Source organism: Haemaphysalis longicornis, unplaced genomic scaffold (assembly GCF_048455015.1).
Source record: "Haemaphysalis longicornis isolate Haplotype H1 unplaced genomic scaffold, Haemaphysalis longicornis Haplotype H1 scaffold_2, whole genome shotgun sequence".
In the NCBI taxonomy this organism is placed as follows: domain Eukaryota; kingdom Metazoa; phylum Arthropoda; class Arachnida; order Ixodida; family Ixodidae; genus Haemaphysalis; species Haemaphysalis longicornis.
The window spans coordinates 255,978,488-256,003,415 of NW_027526295.1; the positions used below are offsets into that span (position 1 = coordinate 255,978,488).

The window sequence follows — 24,928 nt, forward strand, 5'->3', positions numbered from 1 at the left end:
TTGTCTTGTCAATTTTTCTTGCGTCCCGTTTAAGCGCTGTTATTCTCTGTCAAGTATGTACCGTATAATGCGGAATATAGGTCGAGATTTTTTACAGAAAAATTTGCCGAAAAGTCACCCCTCGACCTATATTGCAATCACTGGCAGTTGTCATCTGGCGACCGGGCAGCCCATCGAGCCCATCCAAACCCCAAAGGCACCATCGCCACCACCATCAATCGGACGCGACGCCATCTTTGTTTTGTTGCTTCTCTCGCTGTCGGTGAATGTGTGCATGCAATTTTCTTCTTGCTCAAAATGAGTTTAGGCACTTGGTGCCAGTTTACTGCAGCATTTAAAAGAAAAGTTGGGGTTTTCCAAGGCCAATGACGTGTCCGCCTTGCGCCAGTTCGGTATCACCTGTGAGGGGGCGGGAGCCCATCGGCAGATCAGCAGCGGCATCGCGATCAAGCGGAGGGAGCCCACCGGAGATCGGAGCGGCAGGGACATCAACAGAGTATGGCGGAGTGAGATGGTGGTGTAGTCGGGTGCTGTGTGCGGGTCGACGGGACCGACGGGACTGGGTTGTTGGTGCTGCGGGAACTGTGATGCGCGAACTTGGTGGACTGTGAAGTGCTAGATCTAAATCGCTGCTGAACAATAAACCATTTCACAACAAGTGGGGGCTCGTCCGGTCGCCGGCCACCATGAATAACATCGACGGCTCGGAAGCAACGCCACCAGCGCCGTTAATTCCACCCGAATTACTACAGCAGCTACGGGACAGCACGTCGGGCACACCGATAGAACTGGAGCGCCTTGCCGCGCAAATTCGCAACTTGCTACTCGCGGCCCCGTCAGCGGACGATGCCACCGCCACCATCACGGGAGTGCCTGCGCCAGCTAGGCCTCTCAGCCACGCTGGCCACGACTCTCTGAACCTCAAAGGTGCTCCCATCGCACTCCCCAGATTCGTTGGCTATGAGGACGGACAGTCGCCAAGAGAATTCCTTGAGCGCTACAAAGAATACTGCGACGTGTGCGGCATCCCCACGGAGAGCCGGGTGCAGCTGCTGCCAGCGGCGTTGGACGGCACGGCCAAACAATGGTGGCGCTTTGTTGGGGGATTCTCGGAATGGAGCGCGTTCACGGCGGCGTTCGAGGCCGAGTTCGCGGGTGTGGACTACAAGTCCAAACTAAAGGCTGAGCTCGACCAGCGAACGCAGCACCCTTCCGAAAATTTAAAGCGTTTCATCCACGTGATCGCGGAATACTATGACCGCATCGGCGAATCCGTCCCGGAAGCGGACAAGGTGGAGAGGGTCCACCGACAAATGCACCCTACATTCCAGGATTTGACAGCGGGGATGACTTTCGCTAGTCTGAAGGACATGGCTGCGGCGGCAGGGCCCATCATGGAACGGGCGTGGCATCGCCTCCGCTATGCACCGCCGCCGCCAAGAAGCACGCAGGCAGCCGCTGACCTTGCGTTTGCTGGCTGTGCGCCCTGCACTAACGTGGCGGCCATGCCAAATGTCTCGACGCCGTACATGTGGTCGCTCCAGCCGACTGCAGTGATGGCCTCTGGTCAGACACCGGAGCCGCATCTTTCGCTGCCAACAGCCAGCGGACTGCAAAGCCTCCCACCACAGCAGGCACCCGGAGGAAGACCGCGTCGCCTGGCCCCGCCGGGGCCACAGGGCTACTACCACGGCGGCACACCTCCTAGGCAACCAGGACCTCCACCCCGAGGCAACCCAGGAGCAGGCGAGGTGAAATGCCACCGGTGTGGCGGATGGGGCCACATGGCCCGGGCCTGTGCGACTCGTTCGCGGTGCTTCAGCTGCAACCGCCCAGGCCACAGGCAAGCGGATTGCCCGGGAAACGGGCAGGCGTAGCTGCCCCTCCGGCAAGCAGCTACGCATCGTCCCTCCAAGTACTGGCGACAGCTGGGGGCAGAGAACCGTTGCTGGAGATTCTGGTGGGGCAAACTGCCTTTTATGCGCTGCTAGACACAGGGGCTAGTGTCAGCCTGATGAATGCGCGGGCCTTAAGTGCTGCCAAGCTATCGGGGGCTACCATCAGGGAGGAAAAGCGCACGCTTCGCCTGGCAAAAGGATGGTCGGAGACGGCTCAAGCAGTGCGGTGCCGCATTAAGTGGGAAGGCGGTTCGAGGAAACAGCATTTTCTGTTCATGCCAGAGTTATGCCACGACGTTGTGCTTGGACGAGACTTTCTGGCAGTTGCCAACATTTCCTTGCACATGGGCTTAGGGGGCTGGACCCTGGGCATTGACCCACAGCCAGTTGTAAAGTTTGACAAACCACCACAGGCCCGACAAATTGCTACAGAGTCCATGCCCGTGGTCACTTCACGGGGCCGCAGCAGTGAAATGGATCGTGAAGACGACCTAGACCTGACAGAACCATTCGCGGTACTGTTTGCCACACAGCAAGAGGATACTGAACTGCAAGAGTCCCACAGTGCAGCTGATGGTGACGTGGCAGATGAGGCACAACTGCAGAAGCTCCTACATGATTTTGGGCATCTGTTCACTGCACAACCAGGTTGTACAACACTAATGGTGCACAACATCGACACTGGGTCACATTCCCCCGTACGCTGCAAGCTACGCCCTGCCAATGGCCGCAAAAGAGAGATTCTTGATCAGGGTGTGGATGAATTGTTGAGCCAAGATCTCATCGAACCATGCACGGGACCGTGGGCTAGCGCGCCTGTTCTGGTGGGCAAGAAAACAGGTGGCTACAGGGTGGCTGTTGACTACAGGGCACTAAATGCAAGAACCAAAGTGCCCGTGCACCCTATGCCCCGTACTAACTGGGTGCTCGCACAGCTAGGTCAAGCCAAGTGGTTCACGAGCCTGGACCTGTCCCAGGGATTCTTTCAGGTTCCCATTGCTCTTGAAGATCGGCCTAAGACTGCTTTTATATGCCACAAGGGCATGTTCCAGTTTAAAAGGATGCCTTTTGGCGTTGCAGGTGGTCCAGCAACATTTCAGGCCTTAATGGACAAGGTCTTGGAGGGCATTAAGCACCACTATTGTATGGCATTCCTGGATGATGTACTGGTCTACTCCAACACATTTGCAGAGCACCTCGAGCACATCTCAGAGGTGCTACGCAGGATTGAAGCAGCAAATCTTACGATCAATCCAGCTAAGGTGTCCCTCTGTAAGCAGTCACTGAAGTTCCTGGGTCACGTTATTTCTCCTGGGAACTGCCGTCCAGATCCAGACAAAGTACAGGCTGTTTCAGACTTCCCAGAGCCCAAAACAGTCAAGGAACTCCAGAGGTTCCTTGGACTAGTGGGTTACTACAGGAACTTCATACCCCACTTCTCAGACAAAGCAAGGCCTCTCACAACGCTCCTCAAAAAAGGTACGCGCTGGAGCTGGGGGCATTCACAAGTGCAGTCCTTTCAGGAGTTGAGGGAAACGCTGGCCAGTGATGTTGTTGTAGCCCTGCCAGATCTGAACCGGCCTTTCATCATTGAGACTGATGCCAGTGGCACAGGAATCGCAGCAGTCTTGCTGCAGGAGGTGAATGGCCAACTCAGACCAGTGTCCTTCATTAGCAGGACTCTCACCACGGCGGAGAGGAACTACACTGTTCAGGAGTGGGAATGTTTGGCCGTGGTGTGGGCAGTTGATAAATTCCGGCCTTACATAGAGTTCTCCTCCTTTGAGGTTCACTGCGACCATGCATCCTTGGCATGGATGTTCAGCACGGAGCAAACATCATGCAGAGTACGGAGGTGGGTCCTGAGACTACAGGGTCTTAATTGCGTGATCAGGCACCGTAGAGGCCGTGCCAACATACCGGCCGACGCACTGAGCCGGGTCCCGACCGGCTCTCCTGACCCAACGCCGCCTGGCATAGCCGAGGACTGGTTCCCCATTGAAACACCAGAGCCACCGCCGACCATCATCTTGGAAGAGGCTGCCCTGGTAAGCTCGACTGACACCTCTGTGCTTTCCGAGCCGGACAAACTTGTGGCAGAACAGCAGAAAGACCCATTGCTGCAGCTCTTGCTAGTGTATCTTCAGACGGGGTGCTTGCCTGATGACACCAAGGAGGCGAAACGCATCCGAGATTTAGCTCAGGACAGCTCTGTATCACCGGAGGGACTTCTCTACTACACAGCAGGTCTGAAGCGGGTTGTCTGGCTGCCACAACACTTGAGGGCCCTAGTTCTCCAAATGGAACATGACCACCCACTTAGCGCCCATCCAGGGTTGTTCAAAACCCTGAGGCGGATCCGGAGCCGTTTTATGTGGTTAGGCCTCCGCTCTGACACATCTCGCTATGTCAGAGCCTGCCAGCAGTGTCAGAGGTTCAAGCCGGACCGACAGAAGCCAAAGGGCCTCATGGACAGCACTTGGGCGACACAACCCATGCAGCAACTGAGCGTGGACCTCATTGGGCCACTGCCTTCAACGCCTCGGCAGCACAAGTACATCTTGGTTGTGCTCGATACATTCACAAAATTTGTCGAGCTATTCCCTCTCCGAGCACCAACCTCCAAGGCTATCATTGACAAAATGGTCGAAGTTTTCTGTCGTCATGGTACACCCAGTGCCATCTCCAGCGACAACGGCAAGCCATTTGTCAGCAAACTCTGGAAAGGAGTCCTCAAGCATTGGGGCATTGACGAAAGACACACTGTGCCCTACAGACCAGCAGGCCAGCCAGTGGAGCGGCACAATGCCACGGTCAAGCAATCCATCGTCAACTACTGTGCATCTCACCGAGACTGGGACAAGAGACTGCCAGAAGTAGCTTTTGCTATGCGCACCACAGAGAGCGTGGTCACAGGCTTCACTCCTGCATTCCTCTGCTATGGACGGGAGCTGCGAACACCTTGGGCTGAGCGCCAGCAGCTGAGCAGTGAGCACACCTCGCCATCCGCTTCTCATGCACTGGCAGCGGAGCTGGAGATCTACCTACAAGATGCTCTTGAAATGGCCAAACAGCATCAAGACCACGCTAGGGAGCTCCAGCAGCGCCAGTACAACAGGACACGTAGACCGTTTGCCTTCAGGGCAGGAGACCTCGTGCTTCGCACTGCTCACCCTTTGAGCAATGCACGGACAGGCTTCACCGCAAAGCTTGCACCCAGACGGCTAGGCCCCTTCGTGGTGACTGCCCGTGTAGGGCAAAACACGTATGCCCTCAAAGATCCCCTCACAGGGAAACAGAAAGGGTTGGCAAACGCAGACCAACTTGCCACGTACCACCCCCCGTGGAAGCCCTCATGCACGGATTAAGGGGGGGAGAATTGTGAGGGGGCGGGAGCCCATCGGCAGATCAGCAGCGGCATCGCGATCAAGCGGAGGGAGCCCACCGGAGATCGGAGCGGCAGGGACATCAACAGAGTATGGCGGAGTGAGATGGTGGTGTAGTCGGGTGCTGTGTGCGGGTCGACGGGACCGACGGGACTGGGTTGTTGGTGCTGCGGGAACTGTGATGCGCGAACTTGGTGGACTGTGAAGTGCTAGATCTAAATCGCTGCTGAACAATAAACCATTTCACAACACACCAAAAGAAGTGTTGCTAGCGGCGTTAGCTGAAGGGGCAGCTCTCGGTATGCAACGCTCGGAAGGCCTCGTTTCATGGGCGCTGCTCTGTGCACCTGTGCTGCTGTACAAAAAGGCACATTTTGTCTGCTAGCGTCGTGCGATGTCTCTACGAATGGATACCCCAAGATGTTTGCTGACCGCCTGCACAGACTGGCTGTCGCTCCGGTCTACACACGAGTGTCCCATGCTTTGCGCTCGCTTCACGATGACATCGTCTTGCGAGTGTTTAAGAAGTGCAGCATAAGCAATTCCCTGGACTGCACCGAGGACGACCTGCTGTGTGGGCCACAGCGAGCCAGAAGCAGTCGTCCGACGATACTTCAGACAGTTTTAGATGAGTAATCTGAGACGAAACAAGTTATAGTTTCAATAAAACAATCGTTGGTACCTAATTATTTTTTTTTTATTTTTCGGCTACAAGGTAAGGGGGTCGACCTATATTCCGCATTATACGGTACCAACAAGCCCACACTACCACGCTTTTTCAGGAACTCTTGACCAACTGCCTCCGGTAACTGCAATACACTGGTTCTTCACAAAAATGTGCAAGTGGCAAAGCCTGCTACCTTTGTTGAAAGGACATTGCAAAACCATTGGAGAAGTAAGCCTAACAAATGCATCTTCTCTTGTAATACACAAACACCGCTGCCACCTTCACAACACACGCCTCACAAAACGAAACTTGCGAAACACCCGCATAAAAGCAGAACTGTAAGACAGCATGGCACTGACTCGTATTGCTGCAGTTGCCCATGGTGTACTGGAGCCCCTCAGACCCAATTTTTTTTAGGTTGAAACACCCCATAAGAGTGGAATGGGCGTCAAGGATAAAATCTAGCCACACGGCCGGCATTACAGCGAGGGAAACTCCTCCCCTCGGGTGAAGGGACTCACGTGGTGGTAAGGGTTCCTCCAGCTCCACCCGCTGGTACCGAATTGTGCGTTCAGGAATGGACGGCAGGCGGGTGGTGGTGCTGTGTTGCTGCTGCTGCTGCTGCTGCTGCGGTGGCTGCACGCCACCGGTGGCCAAGGCAGCTGCCGATGGCTCCACAGTAGAAGTTCTTGTACTTGCCACACTGCACAGTCGGGAGAGGGGGAGAACATGCACCCACAACCACCGCTGCTGCTGCAGGCACGCATGAACAGTTGGCCAAAAAAGATTGTCTCAACTGTACTAAAGGTTTTTAAATTCAGTGCAGCTTCTTTGAAGAGGAACACTGACTGGAACATGCAGGTTTGCTTGTGCCTGATGAAACTGCTCAGCATGACAGTCAAATGATGTTCATTTGATGACAGACAGCATGTTCATTTCCTTTTAGCCACTGCAATGCCTCGCAGAGCAGAACTCGTCTCAACATAACTGCTTCTGCCTCCATGGCTTTTTCATCTGAGGTCCAACTGCATGGGCTGGCTGTATCTTCCCTGCCTGTTCCTATTACACCCAAAGTGAAGACAACAGAACATGCAACACATGTCCTCCACGACATCCTCTAAACCCTCTGCAGTCTGGAACTTTTACACAATAGTTTTCGTCTGCAGCTCTTCCACCAGTTTCTGGCACTGCGAAGAAAAACATGAACTGCGCAAGAAAAACTCACAGGATATTTTTCTTTTCCTTTGCATTCTGCTTGCAACTCCTTTACCAATATTTATTTGAGCAACGTGTGAAAATGTTCGAAGCATTCTCCTGGGTGCATGCCAGGGTTTTTACTGCAGGTTGTGCAGAAAAAGCACTGTTTCCATCCTGTCGCCACCACTTCATTGTCTTTCAACAAAATACGCAGCTCACAGAATAATGATCAGCACGGGGCTGTCTCCACTGCTGCCGTGGTCTTCGCCACTCACTTCTGTCGAATCACTGCCATCCCTAACTGATGAAGGCACGCTTCTCTTCCTCACTGAAGTCATCATCGTTTTCACTAAATGCACCACCGTAGAACGTACGCGATGAGGAAGCAGCCATGCTTCTCAGCCATGCTTCTCAGCAAACCGCGCATGTGAAAACTCTCTAGAATCCAAAAAACCCGTGCTGAACATTGTGCTGCACCCTAGAGCAAAAAGAAGAAAACTTCAACAAAGTTCACTTATTCTTCAAGAGATGACGCATCATGTATACAAGGAATGTGGGTGCATCGCAATGAGAGAAACCGAGAAATTAACCTTGAATACCATGTCAGATTGGTCGCAATTAGCACAGGGCCGGGGCGCAACTGAAGATCTATGGGAGAGGCCTTTGCCCTGCAGTGGTCACAGATAGGCTGGTGATGATGACCCATGTCGGGCATAGCCCGACAATAGACTGCTACAGCCGTTTCGTGTTGCTGGGCCGGGCCTGATAACGAACCCCAAAGGGCTGAAAGTGTTCAGCATTGCTCCAAGAACACGAGCAACTCAGGTTGAAGCGAAGGATGCCCAGCGACAAGCAGACGGCAGAAGTTTGCCTCACACGGCTTTCGGATAGCACACCGCCTAATAAAACCGACCTCCCCGTAGCTGCGGCACGCATCCTCTAGAACCCACCTTGCATGCACGAGGGCCCCCTCTGCAGTGGCAGCCAGGAGGCAGGCGTGACCGTAGTCCCCCTCGGGGCCCCGGTGTCCTCCTCCTCCCCCTCCCAGCATGGCCACTGCCCTCGTGGCCTCGGGCAGTGCCAGGCTGCTGTGGTCGCTGTGGCTGTATGGCAGAAGCCCCGATCCAGTCAGCCCCCCACATCGCTGCTCGGGCACGTGGCGCCTGCGAGGAGAGCACCGACAACACCACGTAGGGTGAACCGTGGGAGTTTCATCATACTTGGTCAGTGGTTTCCGTCACTTCACTGCTTTTTTTCTAAAATGACCCTTGACATGACCAACGCTTGCCACCCATTCACATAGAAGTACAAACAGCAGGAATTACAACCCCAGCAAGAGCAGGAAACAAGGATAACCCCAGCCATGCTCTCGCTGCGGTTGTCTGTAGTCCACACTTTTCCTCGCGGTACACCAACTCCCCTCACTTTAACGTAAAATCTTTCTTTGCACGTTCACTATCACAAGTCATAAACAGTAATAAATGTACAGGTATAATTCAAGCCATGCCGACATTCGCAAGCTGCCAAGACTGTGGTGGCTGTGATGATTACTGCAGATTCGGCGAAGTCACATGCCTGTTATCACCTTGTTTACATCATGGCGGCAAGTAGCGCATCAGCCTTCCATGGTTCCGCTCTGTGGCCCGTAACTTGCGCCTGATAGAACAAGCTTTTTGCTCCCTCACGTATCACTGTCTGTCCGAACAAAGTTTTGCACCCAGGCCAGCGGTGGCCAAAGCTGTGTGTGTTGTGGTCACGTTCACTTCACGATAAAATTTGACGGCGTGCTCCTGCAGGTGGAACTGTACTTACTATGTTGGAATTATCGCTAGCAATTATTCAGTCCCGCACCGGGAATGTAGAGTGTGCGCGCGTTTTTTAAAAACCTTCTTGACTTGCATCGGAGTGAAGTGACCTGTTTGCCCCTGCAAATGAACTATCCATGATAAGAATGTAAATAAAAAGAGCGCTCCTGTCGCCAATCTCGCTGCGGTTGCCCTGCCCACTAGATGTTTCGTAGGTGAAGTAAAAGGCCGCGCAACACATTCACAGTGTTTAACCACCACCTCCCGTCCTCTGCGGCACCAAGGTTGATGCACAGAGTGTGGCAGGTATTGGAAGTGTGGGGCAAGCAAGTTGTTTTGTCGTATGTGCCGAATGCGCGACCAGTGGCTCCTGCGGCTGCCATGGTTCGCTCGGTAGGTTTTAGTTTTCCTGCTAGACCACATTGCTGTCTCACTCGCTTCCGGCAATTGTTGACGTCACGCGAAACGTCATCAAATACCGTATTTACTCGCGCAATGACCGCACTTTTTTCCCAAATAATTTGATGCAAATTTAGGGGTGCGTTCATTATGTGGGGTAAATTTTTTGCAAAAAACTCTTGCGCACAGAAAAGGCAAGCAAGTTGCGGGTCAAAATTTTTGACAGGTCTCATGAACATCATAAAAATAATAAATAAAAACTCAGCACACCGCCACCAGCCGCTTTGCAAAGTGACGCAAATGCAGTGTTTCCATGAATTACCCGTAGAACGTGCCGGAACGAGTTTGCTGCGAGGTGACAACAGGGCGACCAATAAGTGGCTGTCGCTGTCACAGTGCGGGACATCAAAACAGACATGGGGGCCAACGCTGCAAGCTGAGCGCATTTTTTTCTTAGTCTTGTGAGTACATTATGCACATTTAGTGACAGTTTATTCCTCATCAATATTGGATGCATGCTTGCCAATATCCCTAATATAGGCAAGTCTGTGACCATAACGTAGCCATGTCCGCTTTGAAAGGAAAGGAAACAGAGGTAAGCACGATCATCATCAGCTAGACTTGGCACACACACTGCATATTGCTGCGGCAAATTCAGGGTGCGCTCATTGCGCGGGAAATTTTAAAAATTGAAATTTGACGACAAACTCCAGGGGTGCGATCATTACGCAAGCGCGATCACTATGCGAGTAAATACGGTAGTGCGAGGAATGAAATGCGTTTTTCAATAAATAATTTCTACGCAATTAAAAGTATCTTTCGCCACTGATTAAACGCTGAGAAGCCTTCAGGGCAGTTGAACTTTTGTCTGAGCCCAATTTGCTATTTGCATTCAGTGTCAAGCAACTGCTGCTCGAGTGGTATATTTGTATTCACAACGCTCTAACTGCCGATATAAACGAACTTGCGTTGACCCTTTAGCGTCCCTTCAAACTATTTGCTATAAAAGCTGTAAGTCTCCTCCCCTATTTACCATTTTGGACTGCCCAGGAGTGCTCAGGAGCAGCTCCGTATTAAATTCCCAGAGAATTTTAATTGTGACAGCTGTCCTTGCCTACCAAGGAAAAGCTCAAAACTGCTCTGTAGGCAAATAAAAAGGGATCACATGCTTGTCGTCCTTCTGACTGAGCGGAGCAACACTGTGCTTTGCCACCTTTGCCGCCTTCAGTGGACGGAATGTCCAGAAGGACGACCCAGAGCGCTGACGCAACAGGGGGGGAGCGAGGGGACGTACCTGCGGTGTGCCTGGTGGTGGCTGTGCCTGTTGTGCTGCCTCCGGGGCCTGGGGAAGGAACACTCAGAGTCCGAGTGGCACCGCTGCGGGGCGTCAATGGGTCGTCTCCGGCGCTGGGATGGCTCCTGCCCGGCTGCAACAGTATTGGGCAACACTCCTCGTAACTCTTTCGTTACGGCAGGAAAACGGCAGATTTTGAGTGCTTCCACAAAACTATTTCTTTCTCTTGAGCTAGTGGAAACATTTAGCATTGCTTATGCATGTAATTTTAGCTTATAGATTGCTCTTTCAAACACATAACAGCAGTTTTGTGAAAGGTACAATTACTTACAGTTTATTAGTCAAATAATCAGAAAAAAAAAATGCACAAAATAGTTTGCACGCAACGTATATAGGCAATTGTAATGAGCCTAAAAATTATTTTAGGAATTCTAAGATATACAAATTGTTCCTACATTTCCTGGCTATGATTCAATATATATATATATCAACGCTGTACAACAAGTTTTGTATTTTTGTGGGCCCGTCAATCTAGTGGAACTGAAGGCTGTGCCACTTTTCGAAGCCACTCGAGTGTAAGTCAGTCGTGCATCCAAGCACCCTTTTTTGTGTTCTGACACAAAATCCTTTCCACTTTAGTGGTAAAAAACAGAAAAAAAAAAAATCGAACGCTCTTGAGAAGTGTCGCGCATCGCTCCGTAGCCGTAATCTGACACGAGTGCCAAGCTATTATGAAGGTGATAACGCGATATCACGCGGCGCATTTGGCAAAATATCCCCACCGTACGTTGTACAGACCCTACACATCAATGTGTAAAGCTGCAGTCGTCAGATAGGAAGCCCATTTTGTTTATAAATACAGCCCAAATACAGCGGACGCCGTTTTCACACAACTCGCCACTATCGCAGGTTGTGTGACATCAGCCAACTGGCATAAGCGATACTGCTACTGCAATTGAACTATTATTAACCATAATAAAAATACGGCACATACGTGCCAGTCTGTATTCATCCGTCGTGACGAGGCTGACGAGGCAGCGGTGCCGACGGCTTGGCGTTCGTCTGTTGTGGGTATCGCGGAATGGTCACTTTCCGGTCCATCCGTGTATCCCACTACTCCTGCTGCTCGTGCACTTGGAAACATTGAGCGTTCAAGTGGAGTGAGGTTGTTAAATGCAAGCCCGAGCTCCTCGGCGAGAGCTTCGTTGTCCAGATCAGCCGGTTCTATGACTAGGGCTACGGGTGTACTAGGTTTTACTAGTATTTTTAAAATGGCCGCTGTCTCGGTTTTGGCACAGAGTTCCGGTTCCTGTTTGATTTCCGCATGTGGGTGCTATATGGAGTCGACATAGTAAGTATCTGTTTCATGTACTGGCTCATATGACACCATTGTTCACGTCAGGAAATGTACAATTTAGCGGGAGATTTAAAAATTTGGCTTAAATTGCCTTATTTCTTAGTTAATAAAGCATCGTTTACTTCCGGGAAATCGCATTGGGTACTATGAAACACCTAATCTTTCGTATAAAACAAACTTTTGTTTTGTCTTCATGGCTCCTTTAACTCACTATGGGATGGACGCATGTTGTTAGCTTCGAGGAAGATGAGTGGAAACTGAAGAAGAGTCAGCCCAAACGAAAAGGTGAATCGGCACGAAAACAATGAAAAGCCACTGCCGCCTCAAGTTCCAGCTGGTCGAGTAGCTGCGAATCCCTCCTGGATGGACAGCAACTGGCCCGCTTGGAATGGCGACGTGCACCATTGTGCAACTTGTTCACCGTGAAGTGCTTTCAGAGCGACATGTTCAACAGTGTCTTTCACTACTAAGCACCTGCTCATGACCGGTTGCCGGTTTATGCATGCACAGGTTGGGAGTGGAGGGAGGGAGGGTGGGGAGGGGGGGGGGGGGGGGGGGGGGGGGGCACGCGCAGCTAAAGGCTTCATGCCCTTACCGATGACTTGTCCGTTGTGTTGGCGTGAGGTTTAAACATGGCCGTCAAACAGCCCAATGCGACAGGTCTGGTGTCCTCAGGGATAAAGTAAATTAGATTGGCATGTTACACAAACAGTGAGATGCCTATGACGCGGAAGGGAAAGTGAGAGCTCTACGTTTGTTTACTAAGATAAAGCTCGGGTCTTTCAAATTTCATTCAGGAAATTGGCTGGGAAGTATGCTCAGTTGTAAATTACAAACGCATTTTGTTTCATGCACTCCGTGGAGGGCAAGCCACTTCGCAGGTCATCCGTTTTCACAGACTGGAAGGGCACTATTTTTTGTGCTGGTGTAATCCATCAAAGGAAGGGCTGGGTCAGCAGAATGCACTTTGCTGCTATCCACTACTTGCTTCTTTCTACATTGCAGCTTTGATGGTGGTAGAGCCTATGTTTTGTGGGCAGCTGCAAACCAGCAGATGAAGTGTTTTTTTTCCCCGTAACTAAATAAGACAGGTGAATTAAGTACATTTCTCCCATGGTTTAACGCTCAGTGAAACCATGATAGCTGGAACACTGAATATGCCATCGAAAGGTGCGTTGCTACTCGCCGGTCATGTCAAAGGTACACCAATTGCTAGTCCCGTGGCAGTTAGCTACGCCATAAAGACGTCTTGCGCTCCACATCCCTATGCTTGGCAGTGAGCTCTGAGGCCTGGAATTAGCAAGGCAGGGCACGCCAATACGCAACAGCTGATGCAACCTGGGAGCAGGCCAAAAATCGCAGCACCAACAAGTCCAATCCTTGGCACAATGCACTACGCACCATGGCTGCCCATCCAGACTCTCACACTACCCCACGTAAGCTTGCGATTGCCGTGTCAGTTTCCTCCCTGGGCACAGTTGCAAAAACTATGCTTTCAAGGAAGCTGCGCCATCAGCAAATACAACTTACCTTCCAGATTGCTTGCTTCAGGCGGCCCCCCTTCTTCTTCACTGGCACTGAGGGTTTGTGACGAGGATGCCTCTGCAGATGAATCACCCAGGGATGATGGTGCCGGAGAGACGCCTCGGCTCGCCTCGGGTGCCGGCGAGGGACTGTCCTCCGCAGTCAAAGACGACACCACGCCACACGCATCAAACTCGAGGTTGGCTGGCTCGCTGTTGGCACGGTCAAAATCACAAGCGGAGAGCTCATCCGCTGGTGCGGGGCCCTCTTCGTCAGAGTCCAATGGGTCCAGAACCCCGCTGAGATTCTCGAGGGACGAGGGTGCCCCTCCCCCTTCCTGGAGCGACGAGTCCTGCTCGGGCGTTGCCAACGGGGCCGGCCTCGTGGCGGGCGTCTCGCATGCAGTCTGCAGGGCAGCCGGCCGCGTCCTCCTTGGGAGAGTCGGCGGAGGGCTGGTCTCCCCCGCAGTCAGCGAGGTCGCACTCGAGGAGGCCAGGCTCGCCGAGCTCTCGTCTGAGTCGGCGGGCCCTTCCTCAGCGTCCGCTGCGAGGGCACCCCCAACGTCCTCCCGGTGCCTGGCATGCTTCCACGAGGAGGAGTTCATCTCGTCAGCCCTCGCAACAACGTCCAGGGCCCGTGAACGTTCCAGGGGTCTGTGGTGGTGGTGGTGGCGCTTGGGGCCCTTCTGCTTTGGCGGCAACGGCGGTGGCTGATCCAGGGGCGTAACGAGCCTCGGGGAGGCCTCCTGCTGCATCATGTATTCCATGTTGGCAAAGGAAGAGGCCGGTGCCGCTGCTGTGGTTACAGCAGCAGTGGAGGAGGTGGCGGCTGCAGCGGCTGGTGGGCGGGGGGTCTGCGACAGCCTTCTGGCCACTGCCTGAGGCGCTCCGGGGGAATGCAGGCCGTGCTCACTGTTTGACCGGATGCTGCGTCGCGTCAGCGGCTGCGCTGTCTCTCGTCTGGCCATGGGTTCCGGGTCTCCCGCCGAAGATGTCGAGGAAGAGGACGAGGACGAGGTGGGCGGGGGAGGGTTGCCATTCCCATTGGGCAGGGACGTTGTCCTGGCCGTCAAAGGAGGGTGGTGCGGGGCGGACACTGGGGGTGGAGGAACCTCCGAGGAAGCCGGTGGGCTCGAGGGACATGGCTCAGGAGGCACATCCGAGACATAGATTGGGTTGTGGACCTGCCGTATGTGAGTCCACGGGTCTACTGCAGTACAGGAGCAGACAGGTGAGAGCGTCAAGGTCAAGAGAGAAAACGACACCGACCACCCGGTAGAAAAATAAAAACTGCCCTTCACAGCTAACAACTCACCTGGACCATGCTCCAGCACAAAGGTGAAGAACAACTCCCCCGTGACATGATCCGATGGAGTCTTGTTGGAAAGACTAAAGCTCAGCTCCACAGGGACACCCCTGAGGCAAAAAAGAGACAAACCGAGATGTTGGTTTATGAGTGAGTACAGCAACTCTTCTTCCAGCTCCTAAATTGACAACAACGCCACACAGCATCATGCAACTGCACTCAAATGAGGGCTTAAAAACCATTCAGCAAAGCAACCAGCAATTCGGCATTTGCATGAGGCAGCAAAACTAGCTTTGCTGAAGAAAACACGCACAAAATAATGCTCACACTGAACAAACGACTGCACAAAAGTAATCTCATGAGATGATACAAGCAGTGGTGTCCCTTACCCAGTACACCGCTCCAGGAGATCCCACACACGAACGGCAAGGCGACCCAAGAAGCGACCGATGATCGGCCGGCTTCGGGCAAACTTGTCCTTCACCTCAAACTCGAGGACGTCCGATGGGTAGCCGATGAACTCGTACTGGCCCGACCAAGAGGGGTGCACTGTTGACTCGGCGGCGCCGGTGCGGCAAATCTGGCCATGATGAGGAAGCAGCAGCACACCGTCCCCCAGGCCGGGCTGGACGCCCATCTTCACGTACGGGTCAGGATTGAAGAACAGCCCCTTCTTGAGATTTCGGGCATGCAGGTCTGCACGGAATCAGGCAAGAGGAAAAAAGATAACTTGGGATACTTTGGAAACACACAGAATACAAAATGTGCAATCCGAAAATGTGACTCTCAAAAAATGATTTTTTTAATCACTTTTCGCAATCTGATCCAAATGTAGTAGGTACACCACTGCAAGGACGACAAACAGCCACAAACAGCCAACAAATCTTGGTGTGTTACAACTACCATACTTACCCGATTCTAACGCACACTTTTTTTCCAGAAAAATAGGACGAAAAATCGCGTGCGCGTTAGAATCGGATACGAAACCGAAACTGCCGAAACAGCTGAAATTTCGTCCCACCCATCGCCATCTCAAGATGGCGCCAAAGCTTTTATCAACGATTTTTCGGACGCAGGAAGCCTAGGCGCCTAGGCTTTTCTATCGGCATTCACAGAAATCGTCAAACTGTTCCACTTGCACGCTTGATAACAGCAATGGCAGCAGCAGCAACGAAGGTGCGCCGCTTCCACGGCTCACGAGCGGCTCCCACGCGTTCACAAAGAGCGGTTGGCTGAAGCGCGCGCCTCTGGAGAAGCTCGCAGGATGGGCGTGTGAGGTGTGGGCCACGATCCCATCGACCATGGTTGAACGTTTGTTCAGAAGTGTGGCATCGCGAATGCGCTTGACGGCACCGATGACGAGATGTTGTGGTCAGTGGAAAGCGACAAGGAGCTCTCGAAGAGTGACGAGGAGTGAGATGAGTGAGATTACTTTGGGAAATAAATCGCCCATTTCTCTCGCATTTGTTTTTCTTGCTCACCAAGTTCCATGTGCGTTACAATCGGAGGTGCAAGTTTTTTGGGGTTTTTTGCCTGGAAAATCAGATGCACGTTAGAATCGGGTAAGTACGGTACCTCCTCAGTGCCTATGTCATCTTGTTAGGCCAGCACGAATAACTGGTAGCACGACACTACCAGACTGTCACTGTGCCTCCGCACAAATACTGCTCTGGCACCACACCACTGCAGTGCTACAGGCACTCTGGGGAAGGGGGGTTCCCGTGGCAGGGATGCACTTACTGGTCAAATAGAACTTCACCATTTCCATGGGGATCTGCTGCGAAGAGTAGCCAACCAGGACATCAGAGCCATGACCATTCTGAAAAGGTGTGCCACGAAGAGTCGCAGGAAATAAAAAGAAAAAGAGGGAGAGGGGAAACTGAGAAGTCTGTTTTACAAGGCACGAAAATAAAGCAAGTAGTACAGAAAAAGAAATATGTTAAACCACCCCTCAACTTTACAACAGCATGAGAGGTTGTGCTGATAAGAGACCCTCACAAACCAAAGTGGCGTCACTAACTTGAGAAATGCGGATTCTGCATAAGTTATACTCCGTGGAGTTTATCAATATCAGTGACACAATCTAGTGCAGCCCCAGTCCGGCATACCTGAGCCCTACAGCTAAGTAAATTATTGCCCATCAGCACCATGGCTTCCGACAGCTGGAGCTAAGTAACATGAATATTTGCAGAATTTTTGGTTATAGTGGTGTTCGACATCTACATTTGCAAATTTTGGGCAGACTGCCTTCCATCCACATGTGAAGCTCCCTCAGTGCACGTGCACAAAAATGGTTCGGCTCGACCACAAGCCAGTCAGTCTCCCTAAGCCATGTGTGTAGAGCCATGCATCTCACTAATGTACCAGCGTTTGATAACATTGGTGCCACAGTTCATTGGTGCCATGTACAAGCAGGACACACTAGTGAGTCAAGTTCTCTAATCTTGTCTGTGCTGATGCACTACCTCCAACCATATTTCATCAGCTAGGAAAAAGCAAAATTCAGCTTCGTGATTGAACGGCTATTCATAGAGTGCTTTCCCTGTTGGAGAAAGGTTTGGCACAACTCAAGCACAGGCAAGGCGGCAGTGCTCACCATCATTCCCGTGGTGTCAGCCGACCTGCAGATGGTCACCACCGGGCTTACAGCTCTCAATGTGCCACTGGTCCCATGGTAGTACCGAAAGCACACATTGGTCGTCTCTGCAGCAGGCAATCGGAGGGCATCGTCACATGATAGTGCTAGTTCGACCACTGCGTCCGTGGCACGAGCCCTTGTGTATGCAAAGTGGTACACCCTGGCTGGTGCAGGCACATCTGGTGCTATCCCCGCTGTAATCGTGCGGACCCCAATCAAACATTACAGTAAAATCTCTCGTTAGCAAATGCTCAGTAAAGCTGTATCAGGCGTATAAAACGCCCCCTGCTGGTAAAGGCAGTTTAACTTTACGCACATGGGCTAACCATGCAGAACAGTGGCTTTGGTTAATAGCAGCCGTACCAACGTGATCTTCACAATTAAACCACTCCTCTATTTTGTCTTATCCCCCGAAATGAGTGCGTACAACAGTGGAATTCTTTCTGCAGGCCCCAAATTCTGTCTGCATTCTCCTGCGTACATGGCAAGAGTGTGAGGGGAAAAAAACACTAAAAGATGCCATCCCCAGTTCTCCCACTAGCGCTTGTTAAACATAAACTGCCTGCTGCCTTTCTTTGTTTAGCAACTCCCTTGCCTTGTCAATAATGTAGCGACAGCTACGCATGCAGATAAGAGACCCTTGTTATGTGGTGCTTAGGCACAGCTGACCATTGTTTAAATGACCGTCTAAGTGAGCACAACAATTTGCGCAAAAAGCCACAATCGTCGCAGGCAATCTCGCAGTGCATTGTGCAAGATGGGGCTGCTTGGCTAAGCAAGCTCTGCTGCTCACGTGTGCAGGAGACCGAACAAAGTGCGAGACAGTGCACTGGTACCTCATAAAGTGCGTTAAGCAACAAGAAAATAGTGTTGCTGAACCAAACGAGTTAACTGCCTCTACAGGCACGGGTGCATGCCAATAGCTGTGCGGGCAGAAGGCGGATATATTTTCTTTTACTTCTACCATTGTGCTTTGTTTCTTTAGTTTTTCGCATCTAGCATCCCCTTAACATGTACGTATATTGCCTTTCGTGGAAGAACAAAATTTTCTTTTCAGAAATGACAGCCTAATTTTATGCCCCAGACCGATGATGCATCTCAGAAGTTTCCAGGGTGAAGACACCGTGTGGGACAAACTCTCAAAATTCAGAACTGCAACGTACATGAACAGCAACGGCTATGCAGAACATTGCCTTCATGCACTGACCACAAGGACTGCCTAACCACAAGGGAGGGACAGATAGGCAGAGAAGGAGGCAAGAAGAATAGGTAGCACAAGTGCATTTGTTCAGTGGAACTGCATCACAGACACACACTCACTGAACTGTTCGTCAAAGAGCGAGCGTGGTCCAAGCTGCCTACCTTCGACAAAGGCATCCCTGCAGTCAATGTTCCACAGGACTTGGCCCTTTGCAGTGTTGCTGGGGCACCGCTTGTTCTTGTGCTCGAGAAAACGCAGAGGATCCGTCTCATCTGAGAAGCAGGAAAAACGAGTTGAAAGGAAAAGAAAAACAAACAACTCAATTCCATTAAAAACGCCTTAATATACAGTGAAATTCCCAGGTACTGACGAGCTCCCACTTACAGCAGCACCACTCAACAACTTATGACAAATACCTATTATAAACAAACACAATTCCACCTTTCCTTGTCATGGTATGCATCCTTATGATGTATTCAAGCAATTACTACTAATCCTGGAATAAGCAAGTCCCATGCGACTGTAAAATTCATTACAAGCAGGCTTGATTGTGCAATCAAGATGTCAGCTTTCCTCAATTTTGCAGTAGGTTATTGTTTGTAAGGGAAAAAATATATTGGCATTCCAATTCTTCCTCCTACTGGCTAGGTGAAATATTGTGACTCACAAAAAAGTAAACATTTAATGAAGCAGCTGTATCAATGTCCCAGCCTAAATAGAGCACTCTACAGAATACTTGGCACATATCTGATACTTCGAGCAAACGACGATACACAGTCCGCAGACAGCTGTCATGTGAGATCAAACGGTCTTTTCAAGTGAATTTGAAGCTGCGAAACATTTGTCAAGTCTTGCAACATTACACGGAGCATCAAAAACTAAAAGAAAAAAAAATCTTTTTTAATTCTTTTCAAATCTAATTTTCCACAGGGAACACAAATAAAGTACAGTCAGCAACTAACAAACACTATTTCCTTTACAAGTTCCAATCGGCTCCTCATAATTCAGTATTTCGCCTTATAACTAAAGAGTCAAATTTTACTCTACAGCATTTGCCGCAACAGCGTGCATTTTTAGTGTAATCAAAACAAAATACCATCACCCCTGCTTGATTTCTGCATAAACTGACCCTCAACTAACAAGAGTATGTTTAATCAAATAAAATACTGCCATCCTTGAGTGTGTCCTGCGCAAACCACGGAGCAAGAATATATAGGAGAGGAAACGCCCATTGCGGCCGGTGCGATCGAGCGACCAGATACTGTCACAATGATACCTACGGCGACCTACGGAGCTCCGTTGGTGCGGCGGCAAACAATTTGGCAGCGGCACCTGGTTGAATGTATCAAAAGCAATACTGTTGTTTGTAGCATTCGCCACAAGGCGTGAATCGCTATGCGTTCGAGCTGCTGCGCAATACGGGGACGGAACGCGCGTTTATCTCGGACGTAGCGAGCACGTGCAAGTGCGCGCGTCATCGTCCCGCAATGTGGATGCTGGCACTTTTCAGTGCACTGTCGCATAACCAATAAATTTGCCGCTGCACTGAACTCGCTTCAAGCGCATCACATGCGAGATAAGGCCGTGCGTTTACAGGTTTTACTTTTGTTTTTGCGTTTACAGGTTTGTATTTAGGGCTTGCTGCTCACGCAAGATTGCGTACGCATTAAAAGAAAATTCCCCTTTTATTCGCTCGTACCTGCCGGTTTAAATTTGACAGAAAATTAATCGCGAAGGCGGGCTCTTCAGCCAACGGAAGCGCAGAAGAGCGCACACACTCTCTCTTCGGCCACGGAATGTTTCGGCGGCCCAGCGAAATGCCGACGCGATCCCGCGGCCAGGTTGGACTGGGCGAGCGCTAACAGAACGTGCGCGGGCCGTGGGGATGACCGCGCACTTCCTCCTCTTGCCGCCAGATGCCGGAAACTTGACGTTAGCCAAGTGCTTGTGAGTTATGAGGCTGCCCAGGAAGCTCAGTTTCCCCTCCTATTTTATTCTTGCTCCGTGGCGCAAACTGACCAACTAAAACGAACGTGCTATGCAGGCAGCTGTCAAATTTAACAAGCTGAAAAATACGCTCGAGCTGCCTTCTGAAGCTTTGCGAGCCATTTTCATTAACCAATTCTCTACTTTTCTAAGGGGTGTCAAATGATAAAAATATGTCAACCCAGTCCTCCTCTCTCTCACAATGCAGACGCATTCGTTGGTGTAAGTATGGAACAGCAGAAAATATAACATACAAAGAAAAAAGAGAACACACAGGACATATTGAAGTGTGCTGCATGGCACAAAGACATGCGACAGATGGGACAAACAAGAATAGACAAGGTGAAGTGCAACACCTGTGTGTCACACAGCATGCCTATGCACTTCAATATGTTCAAAAACCAACCAGCCCGCTTGGCAAGCTTAGCTGAATGCAGGATGACCACTGACTAACCCTGGCTGTTAGCGTGCGCCCAGTGTACTACACTTTTTGTCCATTGTCTTCAGCACAGTTAAAAGGGCTCTAACAAATGAATTAATTTTTCTTTTATCTAGAAGTCATATCTTCCATAGCTTTTGACTTTTGCTCAATAGCAAACAACGCCTCGTTAGCTAGAAAATTATTTACAGCCAGCATTTTTTTCATACTTCTTTTTGTGGTGTTGAAAAGCCTGTCACAGTGCAGTGTACACACTGGACCGACCAGGCAGCCCACTAGACCTGCCTCCACCCAACTGCTCCTGTGTGGTGCACTGCTCGGTGAACTGGGCGCTGCACTGGGTACTGCTTGGGAGATGCTGGAAATACCCACACAGCTGGCCATCAACAGAGTTGGCAGCTGGCCTAGCAGTGTAGCCAACAGCACAGCCAACTTTTGCCACTGACTACCCCACATGCACTTGTGCGCGTGTGCTGGCAGTACAAGTAGGCATGATAGACCTCGCGTTCACCGCCCATTAACCGTTCCACTGCACTCGTACTGCACAAAGAAGAGGGATTTAACAAACAAAGCTTACTGCCTAGGGTTGTGAGGCAAACTATGTAACATTCAAGGTGTCAAAAGCCCGCTTTAGAGAAACTTTTTTCAAAATCTGAACTGCTTTCAGAATGCAGTCAACAAGTGCACTCAGTACTTAGATTAGAGGACGCAGAGTATCCCAGCCAGCCAAATATTGCACCAATGCCCATAAAACAATGAAGAAATTTGCTCCAGATTTTTCTTTCTTTCTTGGCCTGGGCATTGTTTGTGCTTGAGTGATGTCACTCAAGCTACACTGTAACTGCTGGCCGGCTTCCTTTCGGATGCAGCCATAAATGCATTTGACGCCAGTTTAAAGGAAGCCATGAAGACAAAACAAAAGTTTGGTTCATTCAAAAGATTGCCTCGTCAGAATCATGCTGACACCACTTTTAACGTAAACTTCGCTCAAATAAGCTCTACAATTAGGAACAAAGGAAATGGCCATGCGACCCACGAGCTCATTTCCCGCAACAGAATCTATGATGTCATACCAGACTGATCTGCGATAGGCCGAGGCCGGCAACAGCAAACGCGAGTTGGGCAGAGCTTATAAGCTTGCCGAACGAGCTATGTGCGCCTAAATTTAGGGCACATTCTTTTTAAAGCAATAAGAATGGTGGGTCAAACAGTGGAAGTTACGAAAATACGCGTAAACATAGAAGTACCGATGCGCACTGCCATTGGTACTGGGCGCACTATGCTTGTTTTAGCTGCACAGCAGCCTGGCGCTTTGGAGTTGCCTTATATGACGATGGCCAATTGGCGTAAGCGACGTTGACTTACGTGACCGTTTGTCAAGCATACCCCCTGTTTCCCGAAGTGATTACTTTCTACCGTAACAAAAACAAGCCAAGTGTAAATACGGACAAGAACAAAGCAACAGCGGAGTGCTGAGTATGCTAGCGCCATCTGGGAGGTTTGACAGCAAGCAAGGCTGCAGAGCCGAATGGCGCAGTGGAAGTTCTTTTGTGTACGCGCCGTTGTGACTTCATTGTAGACGTCATCAAAACACACGATTTGGCAGGAGAATCAACATTTTAACCTAAACTGATTAATTTCTCAGTGAATACAGCATCAATTGCTGCCGCGCAAGCGCTGGGGACACTATTAAACACGAAATCTTTCGAATAAAACAAACTTGTATTTTGTCTTCATGGCTCCTTTAAAGAAAACCCCTACCATGCACAGCCACTCTATGCAGGCAATAGCGATAGCCTCTGCAGGGTGACTGCGTTAATTGCAAGTGTTGCAGGGTCCCTTCAATGGCACATACACCTTGACGCGGTCTACACCCGCACCCACAACATCAAGGAACAGATCACAGCCTACGAGGAAGAGAGAGGCGAGGGATACCGGTGCGGTACAGGCCGATCCAGTCGTCGGGCGAGACCTCCTCGCGGATGTCCCAGCTGACCAGCAGCGGGGGCTCGGCGGGCGCGAGCACGTACCGCGCGCGCGACACGCTCAGGCTGGAGCGGCCCTGCAGCGCGGGCAGGCGTCGCGGCGGCACGCCGGGGGCCTCGGCGGGCGCCGGCGGCGGCGGCGAGGCGCTGCGCCGCCGCGGCACAGGCGGCAGCCGCAGCCCGTGCACGGGGGGGCTGCTCGCGATCATGCCGGCCCCCGCCGCAGCCCGCCGACCACCCGCATGGGCTGCCCCTCCTGCCGCCGCCGCCCGGTGGGCCGGTGGTGTCGCTGCAACGGCAAACAACGCTTGTTTTGGGCCTGCCCCAAGAGCAGCGCTAGAATTAAACCTAGAGGACGACACAGATAAGTTCTTCGGTGAGATGACGCGTCATCACCCCGCTACAAAGGGGATACCATTATCTATCAACCAGTCAAACTCGTTGGCTTTCGACAACCCTTTGAAACGAACTACATCCGCAATACACGCGGCGAATACGCTGGCAGTAAACTACGGTGACGCTATGCGCGGACTGCACCTCGCTGCGCGCCGATAACACGCGGTGCGCGGTCACAAGGCGATCGAAAACTCTTCCAAGACCCTCCCCGCAAAAACGACACTCCTAGCGGTAAACAACACCCCCCACCTTCCGACAGCTAGAGCGCAATTTCGGTTCGTGCCATCAACCAAGCTTACAGGAGGCCATAAGTTAGGATCGGTTGCACGCACCATTCGCTGACGACGCAGGTGTTCTTCTCTAAACAAGGTGTAGGTTTACAGCCCGTTTACAGACTGGCAGCAGACTGATTCGAGAGGAAGGAAAGGCGCCGCTTTCGACAGGTGTGTACGCACTGGCAAACCAGCGCAACATTCCACCTCACGGATGACGACACGAGCGGGCACGGTAAAAAGCGCCTGCCTCAAAGGGAGCGGAGGCCGCCTTCCTTTCGCCTTCTCCCTCCATGCAAAACCACCCGCCGTTTCCCAAAGCACCGAGCGGCCGCCTAATCGAGCAGTGGGGCGCACCGCACAGGATACGGGTGCAGACAGCGGCGGCAAAGCGCGCCAGGAATGAGTGCGACGTCGAGTCGTTTGAAGCGAGCCGCACTTCCGCCGCCCCCGAGGGACACCACCACCTTCCGGCAGTGGGCCACGAGAACAGAGGGCTCACAGCTTGCGATGGTTCCCATATCAACGCAGGGCGGACTCCGGCAGCGCTCACGTACAGCCTCCCAAATTTTAATTAGCATCACAGGTGCGGCGAAATAGGCGAGAGTACGCGCAAGCGCGCAGAACTATATGCTTTATGACTGTCGTCTGCTAAGCTGTTCTCCTTAGTGAAGCGCAGGAGGAGGAGGAAATACTTTTATTCAAATTTCTGAACGGCCCAGAGGGCGGCCCAGGGAGTGGTTCCTAGAGTTCCTATAGGGTGTTGCGACGATAATTGGAAAACTTTCAAAAAATTTCCTGAGCGAACCGCCGCTCTGTTCGCGCTAGGTCGCAATTGGTGGTCTATTTTGTTTGACACCGGGAACAACAACGGTACTTACCTGTTTGTCCCAAAAATAAATAAAAACGATTTCGCCTATGGGAAAATGACGGCTGATTTGGACGTGCGAGCCCGAAAACCGGGTTTTCTGATCGTCTGATAGCTCATTCCTAGGTGCATTTTCTGATCGTCTGCTGCACCATTTGGCTCCTTACTACCGTGAATCCCAAACGTGCGTTTCGCTCTGCACACCCCAGGTGGTTCCGTCGTTCCAACATCAACTTGCGCTGGCTCGCACGTCAAAATCAGCCGCCATTTTCCCATAGGCCAAAATCGTTTTTATTTATTTTCAGAACACA

General features: G+C 51.4%; 1 protein-coding gene across 4 annotated transcripts in view; it reads right to left on the bottom strand.

Moving 5' to 3' along the window:
- The window catches only part of LOC144170443 (E3 ubiquitin-protein ligase HECW2-like), a 49,588-nt gene that overhangs the window by 19,065 nt on the left and 5,595 nt on the right, over window positions 1–24,928 (bottom strand). For 2 of the 4 annotated variants that reach the window (XM_077700241.1, XM_077700242.1), the window contains exons 2-11: window positions 23,032–23,370; window positions 18,833–18,943; window positions 17,429–17,535; window positions 16,573–16,651; window positions 15,222–15,528; window positions 14,842–14,942; window positions 13,534–14,736; window positions 10,647–10,779; window positions 8,099–8,311; window positions 6,473–6,654 (exon numbers count right to left, since the gene is read on the bottom strand). In XM_077700241.1, coding sequence (XP_077556367.1) covers window positions 6,473–6,654; window positions 8,099–8,311; window positions 10,647–10,779; window positions 13,534–14,736; window positions 14,842–14,942; window positions 15,222–15,528; window positions 16,573–16,651; window positions 17,429–17,535; window positions 18,833–18,943; window positions 23,032–23,290 — 2,695 coding nt within the window. In that variant the 5' untranslated portion in view covers window positions 23,291–23,370. Of the gene's footprint in view, window positions 1–6,472; window positions 6,655–8,098; window positions 8,312–10,646; window positions 10,780–13,533; window positions 14,737–14,841; window positions 14,943–15,221; window positions 15,529–16,572; window positions 16,652–17,428; window positions 17,536–18,832; window positions 18,944–23,031; window positions 23,371–23,809; window positions 24,213–24,928 lie in introns of those variants that run through there. The other 2 variants (XM_077700243.1, XM_077700244.1) reach the window with 2 other exon arrangements.